This window comes from Anas acuta, chromosome 7, assembly GCF_963932015.1.
Source record: "Anas acuta chromosome 7, bAnaAcu1.1, whole genome shotgun sequence".
Classification (NCBI taxonomy): domain Eukaryota; kingdom Metazoa; phylum Chordata; class Aves; order Anseriformes; family Anatidae; genus Anas; species Anas acuta.
Window position 1 is genome coordinate 12,708,914 of NC_088985.1, and position 23,968 is coordinate 12,732,881.

Consider the following 23,968-nt stretch of genomic DNA (forward strand, 5'->3'; position numbering starts at 1 on the left):
TGAAAAAGTCTTGAGTATATAATCTGCTGGTTCAACAACCTTAAATTTTAATCCTAATAACTCTAGAAAGCCAAAAACCTATAGGTGTTACTACTCATTTTATTATATAGAACATCATTGAATTGTATCAGTGGTTTTGCCTGTATAAGACACTAACATACAGTAAGTCACTACTAGTAATCAGCTTTATGATAGAGCTGTTTTCAAAGGGACCAGAGCAGAGTGGGGTTGCAATAGGGAAAAAGAGTGTGCAAAATGGTAACAAATATTGAGGACAGACGCACAACTACTAACTGTCATTTAAATAACAGTGTTTGGTGAATTTATACCAGTTGAGGATATGGATCAATTTGCTTATGTTTAGAGAACAATCTGCTTCATCATTCTGGAACAGAAAGAGCTGGTCAAAATATAACTGACATTAAAATAAACCCATGACATCTACAAACACACCCTTAAGCCTTAATTATTTTGATTATCAGTGTTTGACTACAGACAGAATGATAGTATCTGTGACAGAGCTAATTCACTTGAAGAGTCTATAGGTCACTATGTTGTGAACAAAACAAGAAATCCCAAGACACTCAAGTTCTGGATAGCTATTCTTCTCTTGCTCAGTTACAAACAGCTATCTGGTATTCACGAACACCAAGTACCAAAAATGCAGTGCAAATGGGTGAGATAATAAGCAATAAGCATGAAAAAAATAAAAACAGTAAGTGCCTGAAGTTGAACATTTAAACATCAAGGCACCCAAATCAAAGGGTAGTGTTGATATATGGCCCTTAAACTCGACAGTTAGTACAGACTTTCCAACAGCAGAATTTCTGCAAGTGATCACAGCAGTTGGCCATTAGCTCCTCACCCATTTCCTCCTCCACCATCTAATGATATCTAATTTCCTCATAGATTAAAATCACCAAAACCAATTTACTGCTAGAACATAAAAGAAAAGGAAAAACCTAGGATAACTCATTTCTATAGTTCAATAATAAGCTTCTTTAACTAAACCAGATCTCCAGAGAAAGAGAGGTACACATAACTACTTCTTCCAAGAACTATTTAGTGTTACATGCAAATTAACTTTGTGAATCCAAATTACAAGACTTTGAGGGCTGTTTATGAGAGTTAGAAGTAAACTAACTGCATCAGTCTGGACACTAAGCACCCAACACCGACGAAGTGGAATTGGCTCAATTTGCACCAGTAGCTGAACAAATCGCAAATCTCAGTGTAAAGCTGGGGCTTATTGCAGCTGTGAAATGCAGAAAAGTGATTTGATGTAGTCCAACATTCCCGCTGTATTGGAACCTGCAGTGAAAGCAACTGGATCCATCCCAGGTTAGCATTTAATTTAGTATGCATCTTCTTGCATTTGCTGTGGGTTTTGTCGGTTCTGGTTCCTCATTTTTAAAAGGTGTGTTTTTTGTTTTTGTTTTTTTTTTTTTTGTTGTTGTTGTTGTTTTTTAAATCAAATTCAGTGGTCATAGGCTGATTGGTAACTCTCATGACCCAAACAAACTTTCCTTTAACAACAGATAATTCAACAAGGAAAGCTAGTCTTGTACTTACACAACATGTTAAAGTCTTCTCTATCTACGCTCCTGCTGAGGTAGAGAAGTCCTGTTTTTTCTCTAATTTGAAACCAATGATTTTCATGGGATCTTGCTCGAGAAATGACAAGATTCTGGCACAGATGAAAGTGAGCTGCTTCTCCGTGTGAGTCCCTCAAGGCATGGATGCGCAGGAGCGGTGTACCTGCTGGCTGATCAATGTAGACGTTCTCTGAGTACTCTTTCCTGGGGAAGTACAAACCAAAGGAAGCTGCAAACGAAGGAACACAACAAGAGAGTTACTCGAAGTTAAAGGATTTTTTCATTGGCATTTGCTTAAGAGATACATTTCCAAAGAATCGAAAGCTTCATTTTCTAAGGATTATAGAAGCATTAAAAAATATGAGAAAAAGACAGATCCTCATCTGGTGTAAATCAGTCTAGTTTTGCTGCACTCAAGCCAGAGACATAAACTTCAGGTTTTTAGTGGTTATGTTCAAGTTACAACGTCATCTACTTTTTCAAAGCAAAACTGCCTTGCTGTAAGCACGGCCCAGCTTAAGAACACTTAATGAAGTTCTGCTTGCCAGGTTTTACTTAAGTTCATATCTGTAGCTCTCATCTCTTCTTCCATTATCTCACAGATGATATTCAGAGAAGGAAAAAACCTCTGATGAAATCACACATGCAGTAAAAAAACTTCTGCTGCTGAGAGAAAACACAGAAATGTATCAGTGGCTTCCAAACCTTTCCTCAGATTACATAAAACCTTTCTTACATGAAAGTCCTTTTCTGGCATCTTTCTAAACAGGCCAGCATGATATATTCCCCACAGAAAATAGGACTTGTTTAAAGAAAACTAACATGAAAATTATATATAAGTACTTATATATTACCAATAGGAAAGCTCAGAACTGACTTGCCTGAACAGGGGAGGCATGTATACACCTATTTGTAATACAATGAATGTGACTGACTGATTCTTCCATTTTTTTCCTCTGTCACGTTATAGATGTTTGCATGTAGCAGGACTCAGCTGCCCTGCCATTGATGTCTTTTTCTTCAGCTAGTATCATTGTACCAGATCACTTTGCAATGGCTTCTCCACCCCTTTCCTATGCCTCTGTTCCAACTGTACAGTTTGCAAAGCTGATCACAGCAGAATAGGTGATACACATCAAGTGCACAGTCATTAAAAATAAGCATTAAAATCACTGCATAAGCATGCTTTACTGAGGTGTCAGAAACACTAAAAAACCTGACAAAGCTCTGGATTGTATAATGGTCATCAAACAGGACTACTCCAAATTCTTAAAAAAAAAAAAAAAAAAAAAAAAGCTCTGATATGTTAAAAATAAGCAAGGTTGAGGTGATATTTTTGGAAATATAAAAGACAGACTAACAACTGTATCCACTGCAGCTGGCTGAAAGAGGGCTAGTATATTTTTTGGTTGCACAGGCAGGCCAATGATGGAATTAATCTCAAAGATTTCCTACCTGTATCTTCTGTACACAGTGATATTCATGTGCACTGAAATACTGGACCTGTCACCCTTGTCCTTCACCTGCACTGACATCCTGTACTTGCTCCCATACAACAGAACACTTGCACTTTGCAGAATTTTGCAGCATCTAACGTGATTTGATAAGGAGTAAGGCCTATGAAAGGCTCACACATCTGCTGAACAAATGAAAATAATAACAATCTCCATATGGTACAAATACAAGAGTATCTTAACTAAAATCAAGCCAGATATAAATGGAAATAATGGTAACACAGCAGTAAAACTGCGAATATAAAGCCAAAACATCTTCAAAACACCATCAGGCTGTAGCACTTACTTATTTTATATTATTATCAGACCCATATAGTATTCTGCTGAATGAAAAGGACCACAAACAAACTGCAAATGAGAGATGTCTAATTTCATTTGGAAATACCACAGAAACCACTCTACCTTGCAATGCTTCATGACATCAGTATGCCTGGATGCAATTACCTCCACGTGATTTACAGGACCCCATTAGTCATTCTACATACACTTTGCAGTATTTGAATAAAGTGGTAAAATGATTCAGTAGATGAATTTGCTCCAAAGTAATTAATTCAAAGAAAAGCCAACAATAATTTTGTGAGAGTTTTAGAAAAGCAGTTTAACCAGTGAATCCTGAAGTCCCCTATTTGGAAGAAAACAATTACTTCTGATTCTGGCCCCATCACCACCTTTTTTGCAAGTTGGATTCCTGAACATTCTTAATATATTTCAAATCTCTTTCCAGTCTTGCTCTCTGTCTCAGTCTTCTTGGGTGCCGGAAAGGATGGGCAATCTGTACCACTAAATTCCTAACAAACAGGTTCATTAATGAGAGGAACAAGGTGATACCCAAACAGCAAGCCCAGCCCCAGTCCAAATGAATAGATTTCCTTGAGGTATTTTCTATAAGATTGTGATTCTACAGTTATGAAAATTTATACAATTACAGTCTTATAAAGAATTAGCAACAAGATGAAGGAATTTTATTCCCTTATTTCTACAACTGAGGTGAACAATTCTCACGTGAATGAGGAAGATGTATCACAAACATCACATGGTGCAAAGACTAGCACAGGAATATATAGAAAGGAGAGTATATATAAGCAGTATTGATCCATGAAGTGTGAAACTGTATCAAAAAAAAGGAAAAACAGTTGTAATTATTTCCTCACCTTAAAGGAGCGTGTTAATCTGTACAAGCACACAGATACAGTAATCTTGACTGTCTGTCTATACACTAAATGTAGACTTAATAGCAGGTAAAGAGCCTTCACCAAGATGTGTGCACGCAGAGTGCTGCAACCACTAGTGCACATAATAGAGAACAGTTACACTGGAGCAAGCATTTGGATCACACTGAAGCTTTTGAAGTGAATCCCAGAAAAGACCCTGCTCGCATGGCTCTGGCTCTTCTCACAGAACCATCTTGGAGCACCTGAACTTGATTCCTCCAGCCACATTCAGCCGCTGGAGCCAGATGAGGGCTGGTCCAACGTAAAAACCTCTGCAACATTGACAGTGTAAGCATCAGGTTGTTGGCACTGCTGGCTCTTCAAATCTGGCTCTACACCACATGCCAGTGTACACAGTCATGTTTAACTTAAAGTACCTTAGTAATTATTACAGATGTAAACATCTAAAACTTTGTATGCAAGTACACGTTAGCATCCTGACTGCTTGGAACTGACAAAAAAAAAAAAAAGAAAGTATTTATGCTGAAGACTCCTTGAAATTCTTTGGTGTGTGTTCACAGGATCAATCATCTCTGTTCTCAGAAAAACAGGGAAAAAATCCTGTAACATAAAAATCTGATTTCTCTGCAGGTAACAGAAATGCAAAGCAGTGCTTTGTACTCTGAAAAGAAAGAATTCTGTCATAAAATAATTTAAAATTTGCATCAGTAATTAAATTGATTTTTTTTTTAATTAAAAAAAAAAAAAACTCTTAAGAAACTTGCTGCCCCCTTGCTAAGTAGAAGCATGATTTTTTTTTTCTCCCTGATTCAAACCTAAAAGCTGAAGAAATGGAATTCTATCAGAAGTGCTAGTTTTTAGTACAGAGCACGTTTCTACATTCAGGACAAGACCTTAGGATAGTTTTAGGTGACATCAGTGGATCTTAAATACTATCATGTTTTACTTTGAGAAAAGGTAATTCAAGTGAAAACATTGTACAGCAGTGTAGAAACTCAGATGCTTAAAAAATATATGAAATAAGGAAGTTACAAATTTGATTTAGCCATGTTACTGTTATTGTATACATCCAACGCTGCTGATCTTTAAATTACTGGGATTTTGTGAAGCGGTTTGTGCCACTTTCTAATTCCATTTCAAGCACTGAAGAGATGAGAGGTATGCGACAGACTGCCCAGGTCCCAACCATGCTCTGCATATAAATTTTGGGGGGCTGATTTTAAAAGAGACTTTTGAAGCTGAAATGTAGCACCCACTTCTCTGAGTGGTGTTCATTCCCTTAAGATCTAGCAAGTTAAAACCAGATTCAATAAACTTGCCATCTGGTAAATACACTACAGGAGGAAGAGGTTCTGATCCTGGCCCCAGTACATTGTGTCCTGAGAAGAAATCGATTCTGAAGAATTTCCGCAAACTTCCTATGGAAGCCAGATGGAATTTTTATTGAATCTGCCATTTAAACAAATGTGAATTTAGATGGTTGAGCTCAAAACTGATGGTTAAAGTGCTTTTGCTTAAGAATTAAAAGCAGAGAAACAGTTCACATCATAACCTTGAAATACACCATGGGAAGGTTTTGCTGTGTAACATATATGTTTAACATGCTATGTATAGAAGAACGAGAGAATTATTGGAATATTTCAGCATGTCTAAATATTTTTGCTAACATAATGCTGCATCTGGCCTCTGTTCTGCAATCAGTGCAGAAAACACAGCAATCTCTGATAGATGAGCAATATAACATGATAATAGCATATCAGTAACATAGAGATGAGAAAAGTGATCGTGTTTAAGCGGATGTAATGCTACTGACTAATAGCTCCTACAGGAAATAGATAGAGTTATGACAGCATTTTTGCAGTTCAAGGAGAGAAAGCAGATAAAAATGAGAGTGGAGAAATCTGATTATATATACTTTGAAGCCTTGATGTAAACAGAGCTTTTGAAATACGGCAATTTTTCATGTAGCTTTTTTTCCAATCACAAATGATTAGGTCAATAATGTGTTTTTGGAAACAAATTATGTTGTTTATTTTTGTGTGTGTGTGTGTGTTTTGTTTGTTTGTTATTTTTCTTGTTTTGTTTTGTACAAAATCTGTTGTAGAAAGCTTTGCATATTTTTTAATTTTTTTATGCCTCCCACTGCAGACTTGAGTAGCACTGATAGACAACTCTTGATGAAAACTACCAACACTATATAGCAACGTTACACTATTATCAACCATGAGGAGGAAAAACAATTTAGTCACAAAACGAGGAGGCATAAAGCTTTTTTATTAGTAAATAGGAAGACTTCAGTGTGAAAGTCTTCCAAACAATGTTTGCAACCATATTTCAAGGTAAAACTGCTAACCTTGGATAGCATGTTTTGAAGTGAATTATCCCAGTTACAAGCTTTGCTCTGGGAAAGGACATACTTTGGCAACTGAAAAACCATCTCAAGTCCATGTGGATGCTTGTATGTTTTCTACTGAATGAAAACCTTCACCATCTCACAGTGTCTTCTGGATTAAGAGGCACTTAGAACACAAGCACTAGTTTTTGTCCTTAAGAAAATATAATGAAGAAAGCAAATCAGCAAAGTGGAAATGGAATGAGGGTTGGTCTTCACTCAGCAAGTAACAGACACCTATATAATCTGTGTCTTGACAAAGTTTGGTCAGAGTTCCCCAGCATTTTGGAGGACAACAAGACAATTTATTAAGAATGGAACAGACCTCATGCAATCAAAATCCCTCATCGAAAACTGACATGCATGTCAAAGAAAAAAGGTATGTTTCAACATAATGATAGCCCTATTGTTGTAACGTATAGGAGATAATGATGTAAAAGATGAACATAGGAGTCTGCTGCTAATAATCCCCCATTTGTTGCACAGCATCAGATTTCAACAAGCAATTATCTGGAAGGTTAGTTTTGTGTTCCTGAAATAATTACCTTTACTTTTGACGAGTAGCCATTATGTTCCATTACTAGCATTAATATACCCAATGTTTGATACATCAGAGAACAAGAGCAGCAATGCACTTGTATATTTTAAATTAAAGGATTCACCCACTTAACACCATTCCAACCCCTACAGAATTAAGTAGTAAACTCACCCTTTATAATCCAAAAAGTCAGTCATTTAGAAAAAAGCACTATCACTGAATGGAAGGATAGTATGAAACAAAATGGCTAAAAACAACACTGTGTGGACTACATATCCTGGGCAAAGTATTCAGGACACTACGTGCCATTTAACGAAGGCTGATCAATCCCACACGAATAAAAATGCCCTTGCCAGCGTTTAGATGAATGGCTCTTCAGCCAGAGATGGTTTAACAGAGAGAACAATCTCCACCTTTATGCAGGGAATCGCTCCAACCTTTCCTCCAGTTCAGCAGCAGGGTTTTAAATGAGTAACTCCTCGCTGCACTATCCATCACTGCACTGGGACTCACTTAAAAGCTAATCGCAGGAAAAGAACTATTTCCAATAGACTGGGCAACACATCACCAGAGGTAACTGCTCAGAGAAAATATTCACCAGGGCAAAACATAACAATGCTTTGTTAATAAATAATAATAAATAATAAAACAAAGCACCCTAAAAAGCACCTCTGAGAGGGAACAGCCAACAAGGAGCATCTCAGGAGCTCAGCTAACATCTGCAGCTCATGCCAGAGCATGAGCTAACAGCTTCCTTTTTTAAGCCAGGGTTAGAGTCTCAGCGCCAGAAACTGAAGCACGTGGGGAAGAGCTCAGTGCATGCACTGCTACTTGCTCGCTGGTCTCCTCAGAACTGGAAGGGGACACAGCAGCAGTGGGGAGGACCGCAGGCTGCTGCAAACCCTCCATGTGCCTGTGGAGCCACGTGTCAGGGTGAGCCCCCCAACCCTGCCAGGTGTGCAGCCACCACTGAAGGGAGACTATTCTGCACAAATACAATTATTAAAATACTTGCCTGGTATTACACAGAGAAGTACAGTCAAATTCTGCCCTTGCTTCACTGAGTTTAGGCTGCAGCGTTACTGGCATCGGTATAAATCGCAACACATTCGAGAGTCACCAAAACAATGACAAATGGGATAACTGACAAACACCTAATTAACTAGCAAACCATTAATGCAGCTCAGCAGCATGACGTTATTTATTTTTAGGTACGTTATTTTAAGCTAATCATTACAGAAATTGTAACAGATGTGGTGTGAACCAGTGAACACAGGAAACTGTTTTAAAGTGAAAATGAAATGAATTCCTGCTTTGGAAAGCTGCTCTTCCGGATCCTAGGTTAGAGTGGACTGGGTAAGGATTGCTGTAGAGCATCATGCACAATATTCTGAAAGTATATTCAAATTTTACAGAGCTGTGTAATTGCTGTTTCACCTGTTGTGTGCATTTATTCGTAGCACAATTGCTACAGAAGGACAGAACAAATTTAAATGGCAGCAGTATCAGTGGAATACATGTGTTTTCCAGAATATGATACCTCCAGAGGGAGCAGGTCCTTGCAAAGTGATGGCAAACAGAAACAATACTTAACCAGAATATATTCCAGACCTGAAAAACTGGTCTGCTCTAAGTTAATTGCCTCCCGGGTGATTTTCCTCACCAGATTCCCATGCTCATACTGAAAACAAACCTGGTTTTTGGATTGAAAACAGAGAAATTACAAATATCAGATAGAAAACCTCAGTTGACCACTGTATTAACCTACCAATAAGGAAAATGAGAATTCTACAAGACATTAATAAGATAAATCTGCCAAAAGCCAAGAGATCTATCTGACAAGAATGGTTTCTTACAGCATCAGATATTTTAAACATAAATTTTAAAAGGTCACGACAAAAGGCTAAAAGGCTGACCCTAAATTTGTCAAAAAGAAAACTATTCCAATGGAATTTCTGAGAATTGTCAAGATTTTGATTTTTGCTTCAATCCAAGACTGACAAATGTGTATTTTTCAAAATGTAGGACTGTGACTCTCTGAAGTTCTACAAGTTCTCTCTGACGTCCACTTCATACTGAGGTCAAACCCGGGCCTACACTTTGTCAGAATCTGTATTTCAAGGTAAGCTTTAGAAAGTCATTTTTCAGCTTCTATAAGCACATAAAAAAAAAAGCAAACAAAAAAGCTTATTTTCTCTTGCTTTCTTATGGTTTGTTATTATTTACTTTAGTAAGCAGGCACATTTTTGATGCTGCATTGATCTAAACACCAGTGATACTAAAACTTAAACCATTCTTTATAGAAACAAACATGCACAAAAAGCTTATGTAAGGGATTGCAGGGTTCTTGCAAATTCTTCAGATCCTGATTCTGTCATTCCTCATTACTTATGTGATTAAATAATAATGCTTTTTTTAATGTGGCTTAATTGCTTGAGAATGACTGGATATAATTTGGCTCAGTATGTATATAAAGCTGAAATATAAGACAAGAAAACTGATGACTGTATTGCAGCATCAGTTACATTAATAAATGGTTAATAGAATTTATTTCCATTGGGATGCATTTACAAGGAGAGTATAAAAATGAAGATGACTTTCATTTTTATACCATTTCATTTCAGTTCTGTATGGGCACAATTTGTCTTGTTACATACATTTGGACATCCAATGACTTCTCTGTATTTTACTTTGTCAACTAATCCTGAGTTCAAGAGCACTGCAGGGAAGATCTTATGAAGACTTCCCAGGCTAAAAGCTGCAAAACTTGGGGCTTTATTTGGCTTTGCTTACAGAAGGTGACATGTAAAAATATTCACTTAATGCCTGTGAAGGTAGATTGTATATGCATACATACATAGATATATGTGTATCAAGATTATACTAAGATCCTAAAGAAAATACTTTTTGGATTATGAATTTGTGAAAATATACACAAGTACACAGAGCTGTATTTTCAGCCACGCTTTTTTTTTTTTTTTTTTAATTATTCAGCTAGAACAATTTGCAGGACTACCTAGAGGTGTCTCAGTCTGTTAATATACATGGATGCAAAAGGAAAAAATAGTTACACTACAGTGTCCTTATAAAAGGCTTTCCATACAGCTCAGCAGTCATCTGCAGGATCATAAAGCTTACAATTGTAAACATAAAAGAAATATTGATCCACAAATCCATAATGTTGAGACATTATTTCTTGTATTACCTGATCCTGAAGTAGCAGTTATTCTACGTGTCTAATAATTATACAAACAATAAAGGAAACAGGATTATCAATAGGTTCAAACTGTATCCCCATGCAAAATCTATATAGCCTTTCCGAACTTAAATATGGAAAGCTATTTTAAAATATTTTAAGAAATGATTTTTCTTTTTCGCATGAAATAATGCAAACCAGTTTTGTAACTGAATAGCACCTTATTTGGTGTGAATCTCTGAAGGAAAATAACACTAAGAAGAGAAATATTTTTTAAAAGTGTCTCAGTCTTGGGAGGTATATAAAGGTTTCAAGCATCAGGAACAAGGAGGCATCTCTACTGAGATTACTTCAAGTACTTCCTTGTCACCAGAAACAATCTTGTACAACACTAAGTACTGTTGTTTGTTTTTTGTTGTTATCATTGCCTTAAAATCCATGTGTTGGAACAGTAATGGTTCATAACTTACTCACCCTAGAGCAGGAAGTGGCTAGAACTAGTGGCCAAGCTAGCACCATTCCGGACATACAAATAAGAGACCTTACAAGCAATCAGAAATTCATCATTTTAAATGGTTCTCTTTTCTGTAGCACATAGATATATTTTTCTTGAGATTATCAAGAAGAAAGGCAAAACTGAGAGTAAATGCTGCAATTCCATCACGCTCTCAGCTCCATAAAAGACAGATTCTGCAAGAACCGATACGTGGGTCCACTGTTTCCTTTTTTGTCATTTTTTTTGCTTTTACTACTTTCAATGAACCCCAAAGACCCAACACATCCCAGGTTCATTCGTGGTGCTCATGTTTCTTGCACATGGAATTATTCTACATCATATTATAAGAAATTCCAAGATAAGAAGGTGGAATCAGTCTGCTGTTTTATTTACGATTTTCAAATAAAGAGCAATTTTCCTATTCACCCTCCATATGCACTCTCTAGGTGAGTTCCAGAATGTGTTTATATATGACATATATGCAGAGGTTGTGATGCATGAGAAGCTAGAGAAGACCAGTGATGTATGGATCACTGTTCTGTGCTAAAAATGGCACATAAATTGTAAATCTCAACCATAAAATCCTTAATTAATAATGCAGTGACATACAAGTGCTCTAAACTGTTGTTATATTCCAATTAACTTTCTAATATATTTGCTCCAAAAATGCTGAGCTCATATGCACGGTAAATATTATAGCACTCACTTGGAGAACAGTGTACTAAAAACTAAATACATTTCAACTGTGCAAAAAATAGAAATAAATCAAGACAATCTCATCCATAGAAATTTTTCAGCATACTTGATAAGATGAAAGGATCATTGAAGATAAACCAAATAAGCTTAAAATAATTATTTTAGTCAGAATGACATCAGTATCACAGTGCATTTCCTGTATTAAGGATTCAGATCAGTGCTGCTTCTTTAACAAACCTAAAAAAAAACAGTAAATTTTCACAATCCCAAGTCATGAAAAAGAATGAATAATAATAACTGTTGATTTATGACAAAGATTTGTATATGCACAAACTCCTGATCTACATTACCATTTTATCTCAAGTTTCCCCATTTCCTTTCCTCCAGCTGCACTTGATTCTGCACCATCAAAATGAATGCAAGCCTTCCTGTCAATTATAAATAGATAGACTCAAGGCATCAGGGATCACTTTCTGACATTTCAGTGCAATTCAGCTGCTAATGACCACAAACACCTCCATTTATTTCCCTACTCCTAAGCATCTTCATAGGGTAAGTACGACAAAAGACTCGTCACAAATAGCTTTTTTGCCTCATCATCACTCAATCACAACAATTAAAAAGTGGTAACTTGAGCAAACAGTATGGCTTTGGGATAACTACATAATGCCTACCTCTTCTTAAAGATCAACACTAGTAGCTTCTCTTCCTCAACATTGGTAAAAAGGGGTCTGATTTTCAGAGAAAGGGTGTATGCATCACCTTCTTATTTTCTGAAAGGTGGACGACTTCACTGCATTTTAATCAATTTTTACTTTGGATTCCCCACTGTTGCATTGGAAAAACTATTTTCTATATTTAGCACAGATGTGTAAAAATTATCCTGCTAGACCTTATACAGTGACATGGGAAATAGCTCAGCCTGAATTGTGTTTTATCCATATCTTATACCGCTAGCTCCCCTCGTTTTCTCCAATTCATGCAGCTCATGAAAGAAAGAGACAGCAGTATCATTACCTCCTTACAGTAGGAGGCAATCAATGAAAACTTTTGCTGCTGGTTGTTGAAAATTTGCCAGAAAAAAACACTAATGACATGAACGTGCCCCTCTCACAGGAAAGTGCTCTTATTATTAAGAGCTGCTATTCTCTTTCCAAACACTCAAGGGAGCTATGAGCTTGCAATTCAATTTTTCAAACCAGGAAGTGAAATATCAGTGTAATTGTTAGCTTTATTTATTTATTTATTTAAAGTTTTGTCATGAATTAACAGTCCATTTTGGTTTATATTGCTATATTTTAGGTGATCTTTGAAATGAAATGCAGGAGGTACGATGTCAATTTGCTAGTTTTCAGTTTTAACTTACATTATTTCCACCTGAGGAATATACATATGCTTCAAATTAAAATAATGACGTAAAATAATGCTATAACACATCTGCACTTGATCTTTAATATTTTCTTAAGTGCACTACAGACCTGCTTCTAAAATAGAATTAAAAAGCTTTATTACACCTGCCAACAAAAAAATAAATAAAATACAAGAAAACATCCTATCCCAGCTATGAACATCACTGCTTAATAAAACAGAAGAACTTTTCCTCTGGGGACTTTTAATCATGACCGCACAGTAGCTAGTCATTATGCTCTTGTCTTAAAGCATAAGTGTTGTCAGCAAAATAGCAGAAATTGTATTGACAAGGCTTGGAAACAGGCTGACATAGCACTAATGATAAGCATTTGACACTGACAGGTTTTTTTAGACAGCTCTAATCAACTAGCTTTAAGACAGAAATGAATTACTTCATATTTATGACAAATTATAGGAATGAACCAGAGAAGTCTAAAAGAAATCACGAATGATATTCAGCTGTAGAACAAAGTGCCCCTAACTTTCCAAATCCACAGTACATTCTCATACCCTGGTACTCAATTCACAGTTACAGAGCAGTGAACCTGGAGTATCAGTGGTCTTTATTAGAGTTCACAAAAGCTTTGTTTTCCTATAAGTGAACTTTTGGGCCTTAGCACAGACCTTTTCTGCTGGGCACGCCAAACTAGCACACATTGCCAAGCAACCACAAACACTATGCATCCCACCTTTAGTTATTAAAGACTGATTTCGCTTATTTCATGGGTATCTCAATATAGGCATTCATAGTTTTTACTATAAAATTAAATCCTCGCCCCACACTTATATCCTCCACTGTTAGAGCAAGAGATGGCAATTCCTTTCTCTATCATACAGCCAGTTTTGGTACAGGTTTCACTACTGAGAAAGAAGCAACATTTCTGTTGGGAAACTTCTGATCATTTACTGTCTTTAATCATTAACAATGTCTACTACATACAGGTCTGAACTGAGTCCAGGGTTGTACTGATGCACACAGAAAGCTCTTCATATTGACATTTATTCTGAGCTACGTGTAACACTACCAGAATAGGCACTCTGGTCACACATTTTCACTGCAAAAGCCAAGTGTAAGTGACAGTCCCAGAGCTGAACAAAGTACTGCAGTAGTTCACTGACTAGCCCCTGGGTAACCCCACACAAAAATATTTTTGATAGATTTTTCTCAAATGGTGAAATCAATGCTTTCTCTCACTTTTTCTGCTCTTTTTACAAGCCGAAAAAACCTCCAGTGGCATCTCAAGTCACAAAGAAATACTCAAGTCTCATTTCAGCACCGTATTTCCATGCCCAATGTATCAAGGCATTTAGATTTTTCAACTCCTTTACAAAGGTGCTTACTGCACCATTTCATCTAGAGCTCACATTTTTAATTTAAGTGTCAGCACTAGATCTCATTTCCTCTGCTTCCCCTTTTCCCCTGTCAAGGTAGTAACATTCACAAGCAAAAGGACTACTGTACATAACAAAAATAGAAGTTCAGACTTCAACTAAATACCACAGAAATATAAATTCGAGCACGCACGTTGAGTCTGCTCTGAAACTTTTATCTGTGCCTTAAAAGAAAGGACACAGACACCTGAGCATGAACAAAACAAACAGGATTTTACATGACGGCTAAGACTCAAGTACATGGACTTTTCCATGAATGCTTTCTGTGAAATAGTTTCCCTGCAGCAAGAATGAATAGCTGGCTGGCTTGATGCTTTTTTCTCTGAGAATAAGTGTGTAGTTGTAGGAGCCTAACACAGTATAAGCAAGAGTAAGTCAGATATAACTAAGAAAAGTAAGAATATACCTTATCATTAATAGCTACTATTAGACTTAATGCCAAAAAGAGATCGTAAAATACAAAGATTTATAACTCAAATTTCTGTCTATGCTACAGCTACCAATAAAATACTTGCATTAGGCTGTACTCCTCCTTTGGTAAACCTTCTCCGCTGACAGGATCAGGACTCAAGACTGAAGCTAAACCTTCCTGGAATTTGCAAAGTCAGCGTGACAGAAAAAGGAAATCAGGAAAAAAAAAACTTACTGGACTAAACTCCCAGGATTCTCATGCTGGATTAAGAAAATACCAGATTAAGAATTTCAGATAAAAGTTCCTATTTGCAGATAAAATTAAAATAAAGGAAGGAAGGGAGGGAGGGAGGGAGAAAATATAAAATAATCTCTGCAATGTAATGAAGTGTCCAAAACAAAAATGTTACCTCTATCTTTGTACTCAAAACATGAGCTAAATTCCAGAGATAATTCTTATGGGAATAAAAAAAAAAAAAAAAAGAACAAGTGACCTAATGTTTGGTAACCCAAGCCTTACTGAAAATTGTGCATGTGGTTCACAACACTATTCAAGACCATTTTGTTTCTGGTACAAAGGAACTGTCTGTGAAATGATACCCTCATGACACTGGTCCATATCTTCTTAAGGTACTCATTGTAGGCCTACCTCCAAACATTTCAGCACATCAGTTCCATATAATGCTGCAAATACAACTGAGGGAAGCAATTTATACAAAGGCTGTCTGATCTGTTTCAAAAGTGTCTTCCCTGCTAAAAAGTATTATTTTGAGTGATAGCATTACTTACACATCATGCTTATACTACCTAAAAAATAAAATATGAAGAGCACTGAAAGCACTCAGCCTGCAGCCCCACCTCCTTTAATGCAAACACAATATACCATCCTTACTGAGAGTATGGCATTCTGCTTGCATTGCATACTTACTTATAAAACTGGGTGCTTCAAAAGGAAAACAATGGCCATCAGATGCTTAGTTACATGGATTATAGATAGCACTGAACTGAACAGAAATTTAGGTAACAATACATAAGGGTAAGCATAGGAGTAGACCTGCTATTTTCCAATGCTTTTGACTTATTTTCAAGCCTACCATATCTCATTCATCTTTCTGGAAGAAGGGAACCTCGAAAAACCACAGATTGACAACTATGTCTCATTAAAGGGTGCACAGTGTGCTCAGAAGTTTCCTTAAACAATGCAAGCTCTAAGAATCATGTGTTTTTCATCAGTCCTCTTGGCTCTTAGATTGGAAATAGTTTGAGAAGAGCCGTGTAGAAGGTACATGCTAGCTGACTAGGAGATAATAGTTGGCATTGCTGCGCCAAGTCTCTTCAAATTTCATAAAGGAGTACCAGGGCGTTGAGCACTTCAGCTCTTCTCAAAGATCACAGGTTAAATTCACGCCTGAGTTCATGCTTCAATGCTGAAACTGTACCAGAGCATAGACTCAAATTGACTGACACTGCAGACACACTTACAAAAATACCTATTTTTAATACAATTACTGGCCTCATCCAAAGTTGCTGAGGTCAAGAACTCTAGAGACTTCACCAGGTTTGAGGCTTGAGGCAACACCACGCAAATGCTCACTGACAGGGTAACACAACAAATTTTAGCGTATCAGCATAATATGACAGCATGGATGACACCTGAGGAGAAAAAAAGATATGCTTGGAGATTGTTGCATAAACATGTTTAATCAAAAAGAATGTAAAAGTGCTCTGTTTTAAGAACTTCTACTAAGGAAAATGTATTTAAATGTCTCAGCTTCTACTCCCTGGGTAATGAAATATGTTGTTTTAAACTTATTTGTCCAGAATTTAGTTTCAAAATTGTATTTGGACTATTAGCACTATTCTAAGAGTTTAACAAGTTTAATGTGTTTCTCTGTAGCTATAAACCAGTAATATTTGTTATTAAGGTTGGACAATATTCCTTCTTAAACCAAAATAAATGTAGCAAATCGATTACAATTCTTCAATGATCCATATCCATTTGAATGAGCGCTGCTTTACCAAAAGGCCCAGCGGAGTCACTCAGTCTACACATCATTAAAAAGGACTTCATGGACCTACCCAACTCAAAGGTCATTGGCTGACCGGATTTTGCTAAAACACTACTTTTAACAAAGATCACAATGCTTTGAGTCTCAAAATGAGAATGCTTGGTTACAGATATTCTATTTTGTATTGTACTTTATGTATTTGATTGGCAAACCTCAGAAAGGATCTTGCATGTTGCTGCAGTGATGATCAACAATGTAATTTTAAAATTAGATTTATTCATTATGGGTTTAATTCACTTTTCTCTGAATAAAGCCAGAGTAAATCAACTTATACAGCTGTGTGAGCAAAATATAACTCTCTTCTGGAGCAAGAAAGAGGCAGTAGAGTTGTACAGCAGACCTACACGGTCATAAGGCCATGGTCCAGAAGAGCATGGATGACCCACATGGCCATACGGCTCTGATCCAGAATGAAACGGCTTGCTCACCTGCAAGCTGAAGAAACAAAAACAGTATTACCCCAATCTAGGCAGATTGGTTTATTTTTGAGGCACCTTATCCATCTCTCAGACATAACCAGTTATCAGTATCTTTTCTGCTATAAAGTAAAATGCAGATGGCACAAACAGATACCATTTGATCTGCAAATATTCTCATATATTTTTCAAAAAACAGTCCCTGTTACACAGGATAATCTCTTTTACATTAAGCCCTAAAGAAGGCTAGCCAAAAGACATTTTGCTCACCCAGAGACATAACAGCAGTCACAATATTATTTCCTAGATGTTACTTTTGATTCAAGAAAGTTCAAAAAGTTATATTCTGGTGAAAGACAACCTTCCTAGAAATGTTTCATTTCACAAAATGAGAACCATCTGCCAAAGACACAGGATTATGTTAAAAGAGTAAAAGTAGCAACTTTTTCATGCAGCTATGGATTTGCTATTGATACATACGAACATATATAAATAAAATCCACACTTAGTAAACATGTAATACAAACAGCACTATGTAGATCTTAATTAGAATCAGAAACATTTTTTAAATTGCTTCTTTAAATTGCAATCATGTTTCTTCTGGAGCAATTTGGATTAAATCTGTCTGTTCAAGTATGTAGAATACCCTGTTTTCTAAAGCAATTAATTTACCCTGGAAAGTTCATAAGTGAAGCTGCTAGCGAACACTCAACACATCAATCATTACAGAGACCAATGTCTAATACATGGAAACAAAGCAAGGGCAAGATTAATACTACTCATATTTCTATTCTGATTTAAACAATTTACATCAATTTCACGTTGGTCAGCCACAGGCTAGAGCATGTAGTAGTAATACACGCTCATTCATGAACATGAATTCACATCTGGGAAAATCAAACAGAAGTAGTAGTACAAATACACACAGACTTTGAACTCTTAATCTTTTAGCTACAGTCAGGAAACATTTAGCACAAGTGCTGGGATGTTGTTTTGAAGATATAATATTCATTATATCAGTACAGATTTTATGTACAAATACATGACTACATCCAGCGGACCTAACAAAATTGTAGTTACTCTTTCCTGTGTTAACTTTACGAAGTTGTATTTTCCTTGTAGTTTCACTCCCCTTCTAACCTCCTGTGCAGCTTTATATCCTAAGTTTCCTTTGAATTGTCACAAGACTGCCACCAGTAGTGTTCCAGAGCTCAGGCAAAGCAGAAAACCATCTCTGTCCATCCAAATTCAGTTTCCCGTTATCAACATATAGAAGTGAGTGAAACTGGTTTCCTAAAATAATGCACTACAACGAATTTTCCAGTCCTGGAAACATGTGGCTCAACATAAGCAAAGGAGGGGCTCCGTTGAAGGAAGTTGCCCATATGCACTGTATTAAGCTTGTGCCTCAAGACTCTGGGACCTCTGTGCCCCAGACCTTTGCCTTTATTGGCAATACCAGCAAAAGCAGTTCTCACCCTAAGTTCATCTCACCACTGCCTCAGCTGTGCCAATGCATTGCAGAACCGTGCTCTGGGTGCAGGAGCCAGCTGGGTTTCAGTCAACTCCACCTAGAGGAAAGGTTGTCAAAATACCCAGCCCTGCAGCTCCTAGCCCTGAACAAAGGCCATCCAGTGCAAGGAGCTACCAACAATCATGGAGACAGAGAGCCTGGATGAATTTCACAGGCAGCAAAACTGCAGTGGGTTCAGTGACTAATTTGTGCTCTGCAGCAGACGAAACCCCAATGGCGGGAGTGGTTGCTCATCCTTCTGTCACACAGAGGTTGCCAGCCAAAGCTAAGAAAATTTAATCGTTCTTTAAAAGCTACTGCTTACAACCCGGGCTATTACGATAAAACAAAATATCCTGAGTTGAAAATGGTCATGGTTCAAGAGTTGTCTGGATGATTTTCACTTGCTCTTGGTGCCACACATTCCACAGGAGAGGAAGGACCACAGCTGGGAGAGGCAGAAGCAGCCCCGCAGAGCACGGTCAGCCATGAGTTAAAGCCTGGAGGCTTCATGAGACCCAGCTCCCTGGATCTGGACAGGGCTTCACCACAACAGCAACCAAGGGACACCTCACAGGCACAACTGGCAGGATTTATGAGTTGTTTGGAGTATATATGTGACTTGTTCATCCACGTGAAAAACATATGCCAAGGTCTTTTAATGAGGACTACATGCAATGTCTGATAAGAGAACAAATTGCTGTATTCCCTCTTTAGAGATAATCCGGACAGGTTGTCAAGCACGGCATAGGTCAATAGCATGTATTTTTATGAGATTTTTCATAAAACCGAGGAGAGGAACACAGCAAAACTCCTGTGAAAGAGCTGATGGCTCTTGTATTTTGACATGACTGTACTCTGGCTTCGGGATGATAAACTTTCTCACACATTTGATTGATGTAACTAGCTTAACTGATTAATCACTTTGCCTCCTAGCAGTTCCTTCCTGCTTATATCCAAGGAAACAGTCAATTAGGACTATAATTAATTCTTCCTCTCATGATGGGGTAAATTTGGAAGGTTGTGACCACATGAATGCAGGCAGTGCAGCTGGTTAATCTGCAACCCTGAGCCTCATGTTCCTAATGAGCAAACTACAGCTCTTGTACTTCAAACAGCAGACAGAATACCCAAGTCCTCTACAGGCTGTTTGGATACTTCCAAAATAACATGTGGAGGAAATACAGCATTTAATCAGGCAGTTACACTGGAAAATTACAAATGTGCTTTTATATCAAAGACACATTAATGGATAGCTCAACAGAAACCATCAGAAACTGCAAGACAAAACAAAACACTGAAAACTAGTATTGTTTGAACGAAACCAACTACTGAGTGTGCACAGCTAGAGAAATAGGATTAAAAGGTTTAGCACAAAGATAATGGTAAGCCTTATCCCAGATATACGGTAGATTCTTCATCATATTGTCAAAATCTAATCTAGCTGTAGTAAAATAAACTACACCACAACAACAGAACTTGGAAAGCAAAATTTCATCCAAGGAACCTACAGCCACAAGCTGTTCAAAACTCAGGCTACAGAGCTAAAGCAAGCCCTTCTGACCTTAAAGTGGAAGTATTCAGCAAGCATCTAAGGAAAAATTCAGAGACTATTTTAGTACTTTGACTGCACTCTTATAATTTCCAGTGATTTATCTGCATTACAGGAGTTTCCAGAAGATCTCAATCTGCTAACATTGACTCTGCAAAATGTAGAGACCAATTCCTCCAAGCTGTCATAAGGTTGGAGATTTTTTGGTTCTTCAATTCTTCACTATTTTTGTGAAGTAGTTTATGAAAACACATTTTACACATCTGAATACAATTCTGACTGGTCACACCATGTGAAATTCATATCACTTCAAATGTTTTAATGTATTTTTAATATATTTTTACATTGAACATGATTTGTCACATAAATCTGGTGAAGGCAAGAGACACGGGCAGATTAGCAAACTAGTGGGAATAAATTTATGAAATTATGAGTAAGCTGAAAAAGATGCCTTAATTAATTTTTTTTTGGAATAAGCAGAGGTGATACTGAGTTCCATAAATACACGTTTACCCTTAGAGTAATAGATCTGGATCAGACTTCAAACTGACGGGTTTGGTTTCCTGCCCAGATCATCTGCAGAGCAATTTCATGAAAGTACCACAATTCAAGAGAGAAACATGACAAAATCTTAACCCCTATTTCACTTCAGGTTTTTTTTTTTTTTTTTTTTTTTTTTTAAACAAAAAGGCAGAATTTACATAGTTTAATTTGGATCTGTACTTCACTCCTTGGAACATTCCAAATGGAAATACCATCAACATAATCCAAGTCAGCCTTACCTCCAGGCAGTCAGCTCTCCACTCTCCTCCTCCTTTTTCTTTTAATCCCAGTGAAAGGAAAAATTGCTAACAAACATGCTAAGTAACATACCAGTTCCGTATCGCTCATCATTATTTACACGGAAACACCAAATGGTACTTAAAATAATGATAATAGTGAGTTGGTAATTTGATCACAGATTCCAGATGATTTCCAATGTTTAAGGCATTAGCTACAATAAAGTTTGATTTATTATTACATTTTCCCTATTTATTCTCCCATGAATGGAACAAAACCCGTGTCACAAAGGAGCAGCTAAGACAATAACCTTTTATTACCCTGCATATGTATAAACATGTGCACCAAGGAAAGCAATGGATGTACTTTTAATTAAAATTCAAAATATTTATTTTCAATCAAATAATATTTTAAATAACCACTCTGAAAAAAAAATCACGTTAACTTCATGCCAATTTTTTTTTTTTTTTTTCAAATAACCAAACAGATGTCCCCATGAAATTTGCCATTATTCTTTCCAGGAGGACAGCAGCCATGCTTTTTCCAATAACTTTAACAGAGTTCGTTTCAATTCTGCTTTCCTGGATAATGTACTAGGAAAAAATGGGAAATCGCTTTCCTGAACATTTCTTATGCGGAAAATACCATTAAACCGATTTTCATTGATACTACAACAGATTGAGCAGGCAAATGCCATATTCTCTGTTACTCTATGTATGCATGTTCTTTACTTTTCTTAAAACTCTTAGGTTACTGCAATTAGTAGCATATCATACAAAAGATATTGCTGTATAGTTAGGTGGCCACAAATACACAAAACCTCTTATTATGCCTATATAGAACAGCGTCTGTCTACTCAGTACACACTACTTCAGTATAATTATTCCCTAAGTTTTCTATCATCAATGTTTTTTGTCTGTATTTTCCTATACATTCTGAAGAACATTACAGAAAAAATGCTGCTGAACTCTTTTTTAAGTTCTTATTTCTGAACTAAATTTGTAACAAATGTAAATGCAGCGTTTCCAAGTCCTTCAGGTAAGAACAACTACTACAGCTGTTCACAAAAACAGGGATCGAATGATGACGACAACAACAAAAAATAAAAACAGTGAAAATTAAGGAACATATTTTGTTGCTACCTATTGAATATTAGTAATAGGAAATGTAGCCAAAGCAAATTAATAATTAGATCTTTGTCAGGACAACATGCGAGGTGCACTAAAGACATTCTAGTATCAACCTAAACACCATAGAAAATGAATGTATTCTGCTAGGACATGGCTGACATCAATGCAGATTGGAAGCCTAGCAATCGAGCCCTGATTTTATCAGTGCTGAGAAATAAAGTCTACCTCCTGTAAGGAAATCATGCAAACAGGAAGTCTAAGGTACTGATCACTGTTGCAAGTCACTGATCTAACAGGGACAGCCTCAATACCTTGGGAAGCAAAGCCTGGGCTGGGAGCTCTAACAACTGCTTGGAAAAACTTAGAGTGGCCTCCAGGACCACCTAGCACTGCCAGCTAGATCGCTTCATTTTCCTTTGGTTGCAGACATTGCCAGCTGGTTGGAAAAAACAAAAACAAAAAACAAATCTGAGCTTAAACACACACCCCCAAGAGTCCCCTGTAAGTAAGTATTCAGTATGCTACTTCTGCCCTCAAAGAAGGCACATTCATTTAAAGCTGTCTTAAAGACTTCTGAAAAAAATCTATTTCCCCTTTGGGTCTGGCAAGTATTTGATGGGGGTATTGCCACTCTGGTGGCCAAGATACCCTCCCACAATCACTCTCCAACGTCTCCTAGTCCACATTTCCTCCTGCCCAAACCCCAACAGCATAAAGAGATAAATCATTTTCATGCCAGTTGGCTAACTTCTCCTATGGTTTAGTATCAGATCAACAGTAAGAAAATACGCAGTCATGTTTGTTTATGCAGTCACATTTGTTTGGTACTGTAAACAAAGTTGTAAATTGCCCCGCATATTTCTTGCAATCCTTTTCACAGTACTTACACTCTTTTTGTAACATCTGATTTAGGACAAAAGTAAGCATTTCAAACACTAGGCTGATAAATATTTACTTGCCCAAGCAGAAAAGCACAGGATAGTGAATGTACAGTTTTACAACAGCTATAAGGTATTCTAAAATGAAAGAGGTTTCTGCCTTGCAAAAGGTTCTAATTTAATAACAAACACAAATTACATGGTGTGGTTTCCATGTGGATCACTCTTACCAAGTTCTTAAAAATATAACTGTGAATCCCCTCCTTACAGAACCCCACCCCTTCACTGCACTACTAAATGGTCTCACCATGTTTTACTGTATTTAGCCCCACTGCTGCCTAGAGTTTTCAAGAACCTTATCCCCACATTACACCTGGAGAACTGGGACACAGAGGTTAAGGACTATCTAAATGGGTTTTACTATAAAATGTACATCCAGCAGGTAAAATCTCTAACAGATGCCTGCAGTACAGACCTAATCCATCAACAAACTGTGCCTTTAAGGATATAATTTCCTTTACAACGAAGAGCTGGAAGCAGTAAGGGGGTTATGATCCAAACACAAGTTCCTCTCTTTGCATTGACAGTCCTAATACAGTGCATACCAGAGGACCTAGGGGACTTAACCAAAACCACACACCCTGCTTTGTCACAGGCACCTCATTTAACTGAGGTCTAATAAATAATAGATTAAAGCCCTGGCCATGATATTGTATTTTCTCTTGCTGTAATTCTTGTAAAATTGTACAATAGGAAGAATAAAAAAAAAAATCTCTATGAAAGTAGATACAAAGATAGTATTAAAAAAAAAAAAAAAA

The 23,968-nt window shown here is 37.0% G+C and overlaps 1 protein-coding gene across 6 annotated transcripts in view; it reads right to left on the reverse strand.

Moving 5' to 3' along the window:
- The window catches only part of RET (ret proto-oncogene), a 101,593-nt gene that overhangs the window by 38,935 nt on the left and 38,690 nt on the right, over nt 1-23,968 (reverse strand). For 5 of the 6 annotated variants that reach the window (XM_068688467.1, XM_068688470.1, XM_068688466.1 and 2 more), the window contains one exon: nt 1,573-1,824. In XM_068688467.1, coding sequence (XP_068544568.1) covers nt 1,573-1,824 — 252 coding nt within the window. Of the gene's footprint in view, nt 1-1,572; nt 1,825-14,916; nt 15,022-23,968 lie in introns of those variants that run through there. The other variant, XM_068688469.1, reaches the window with a different exon arrangement.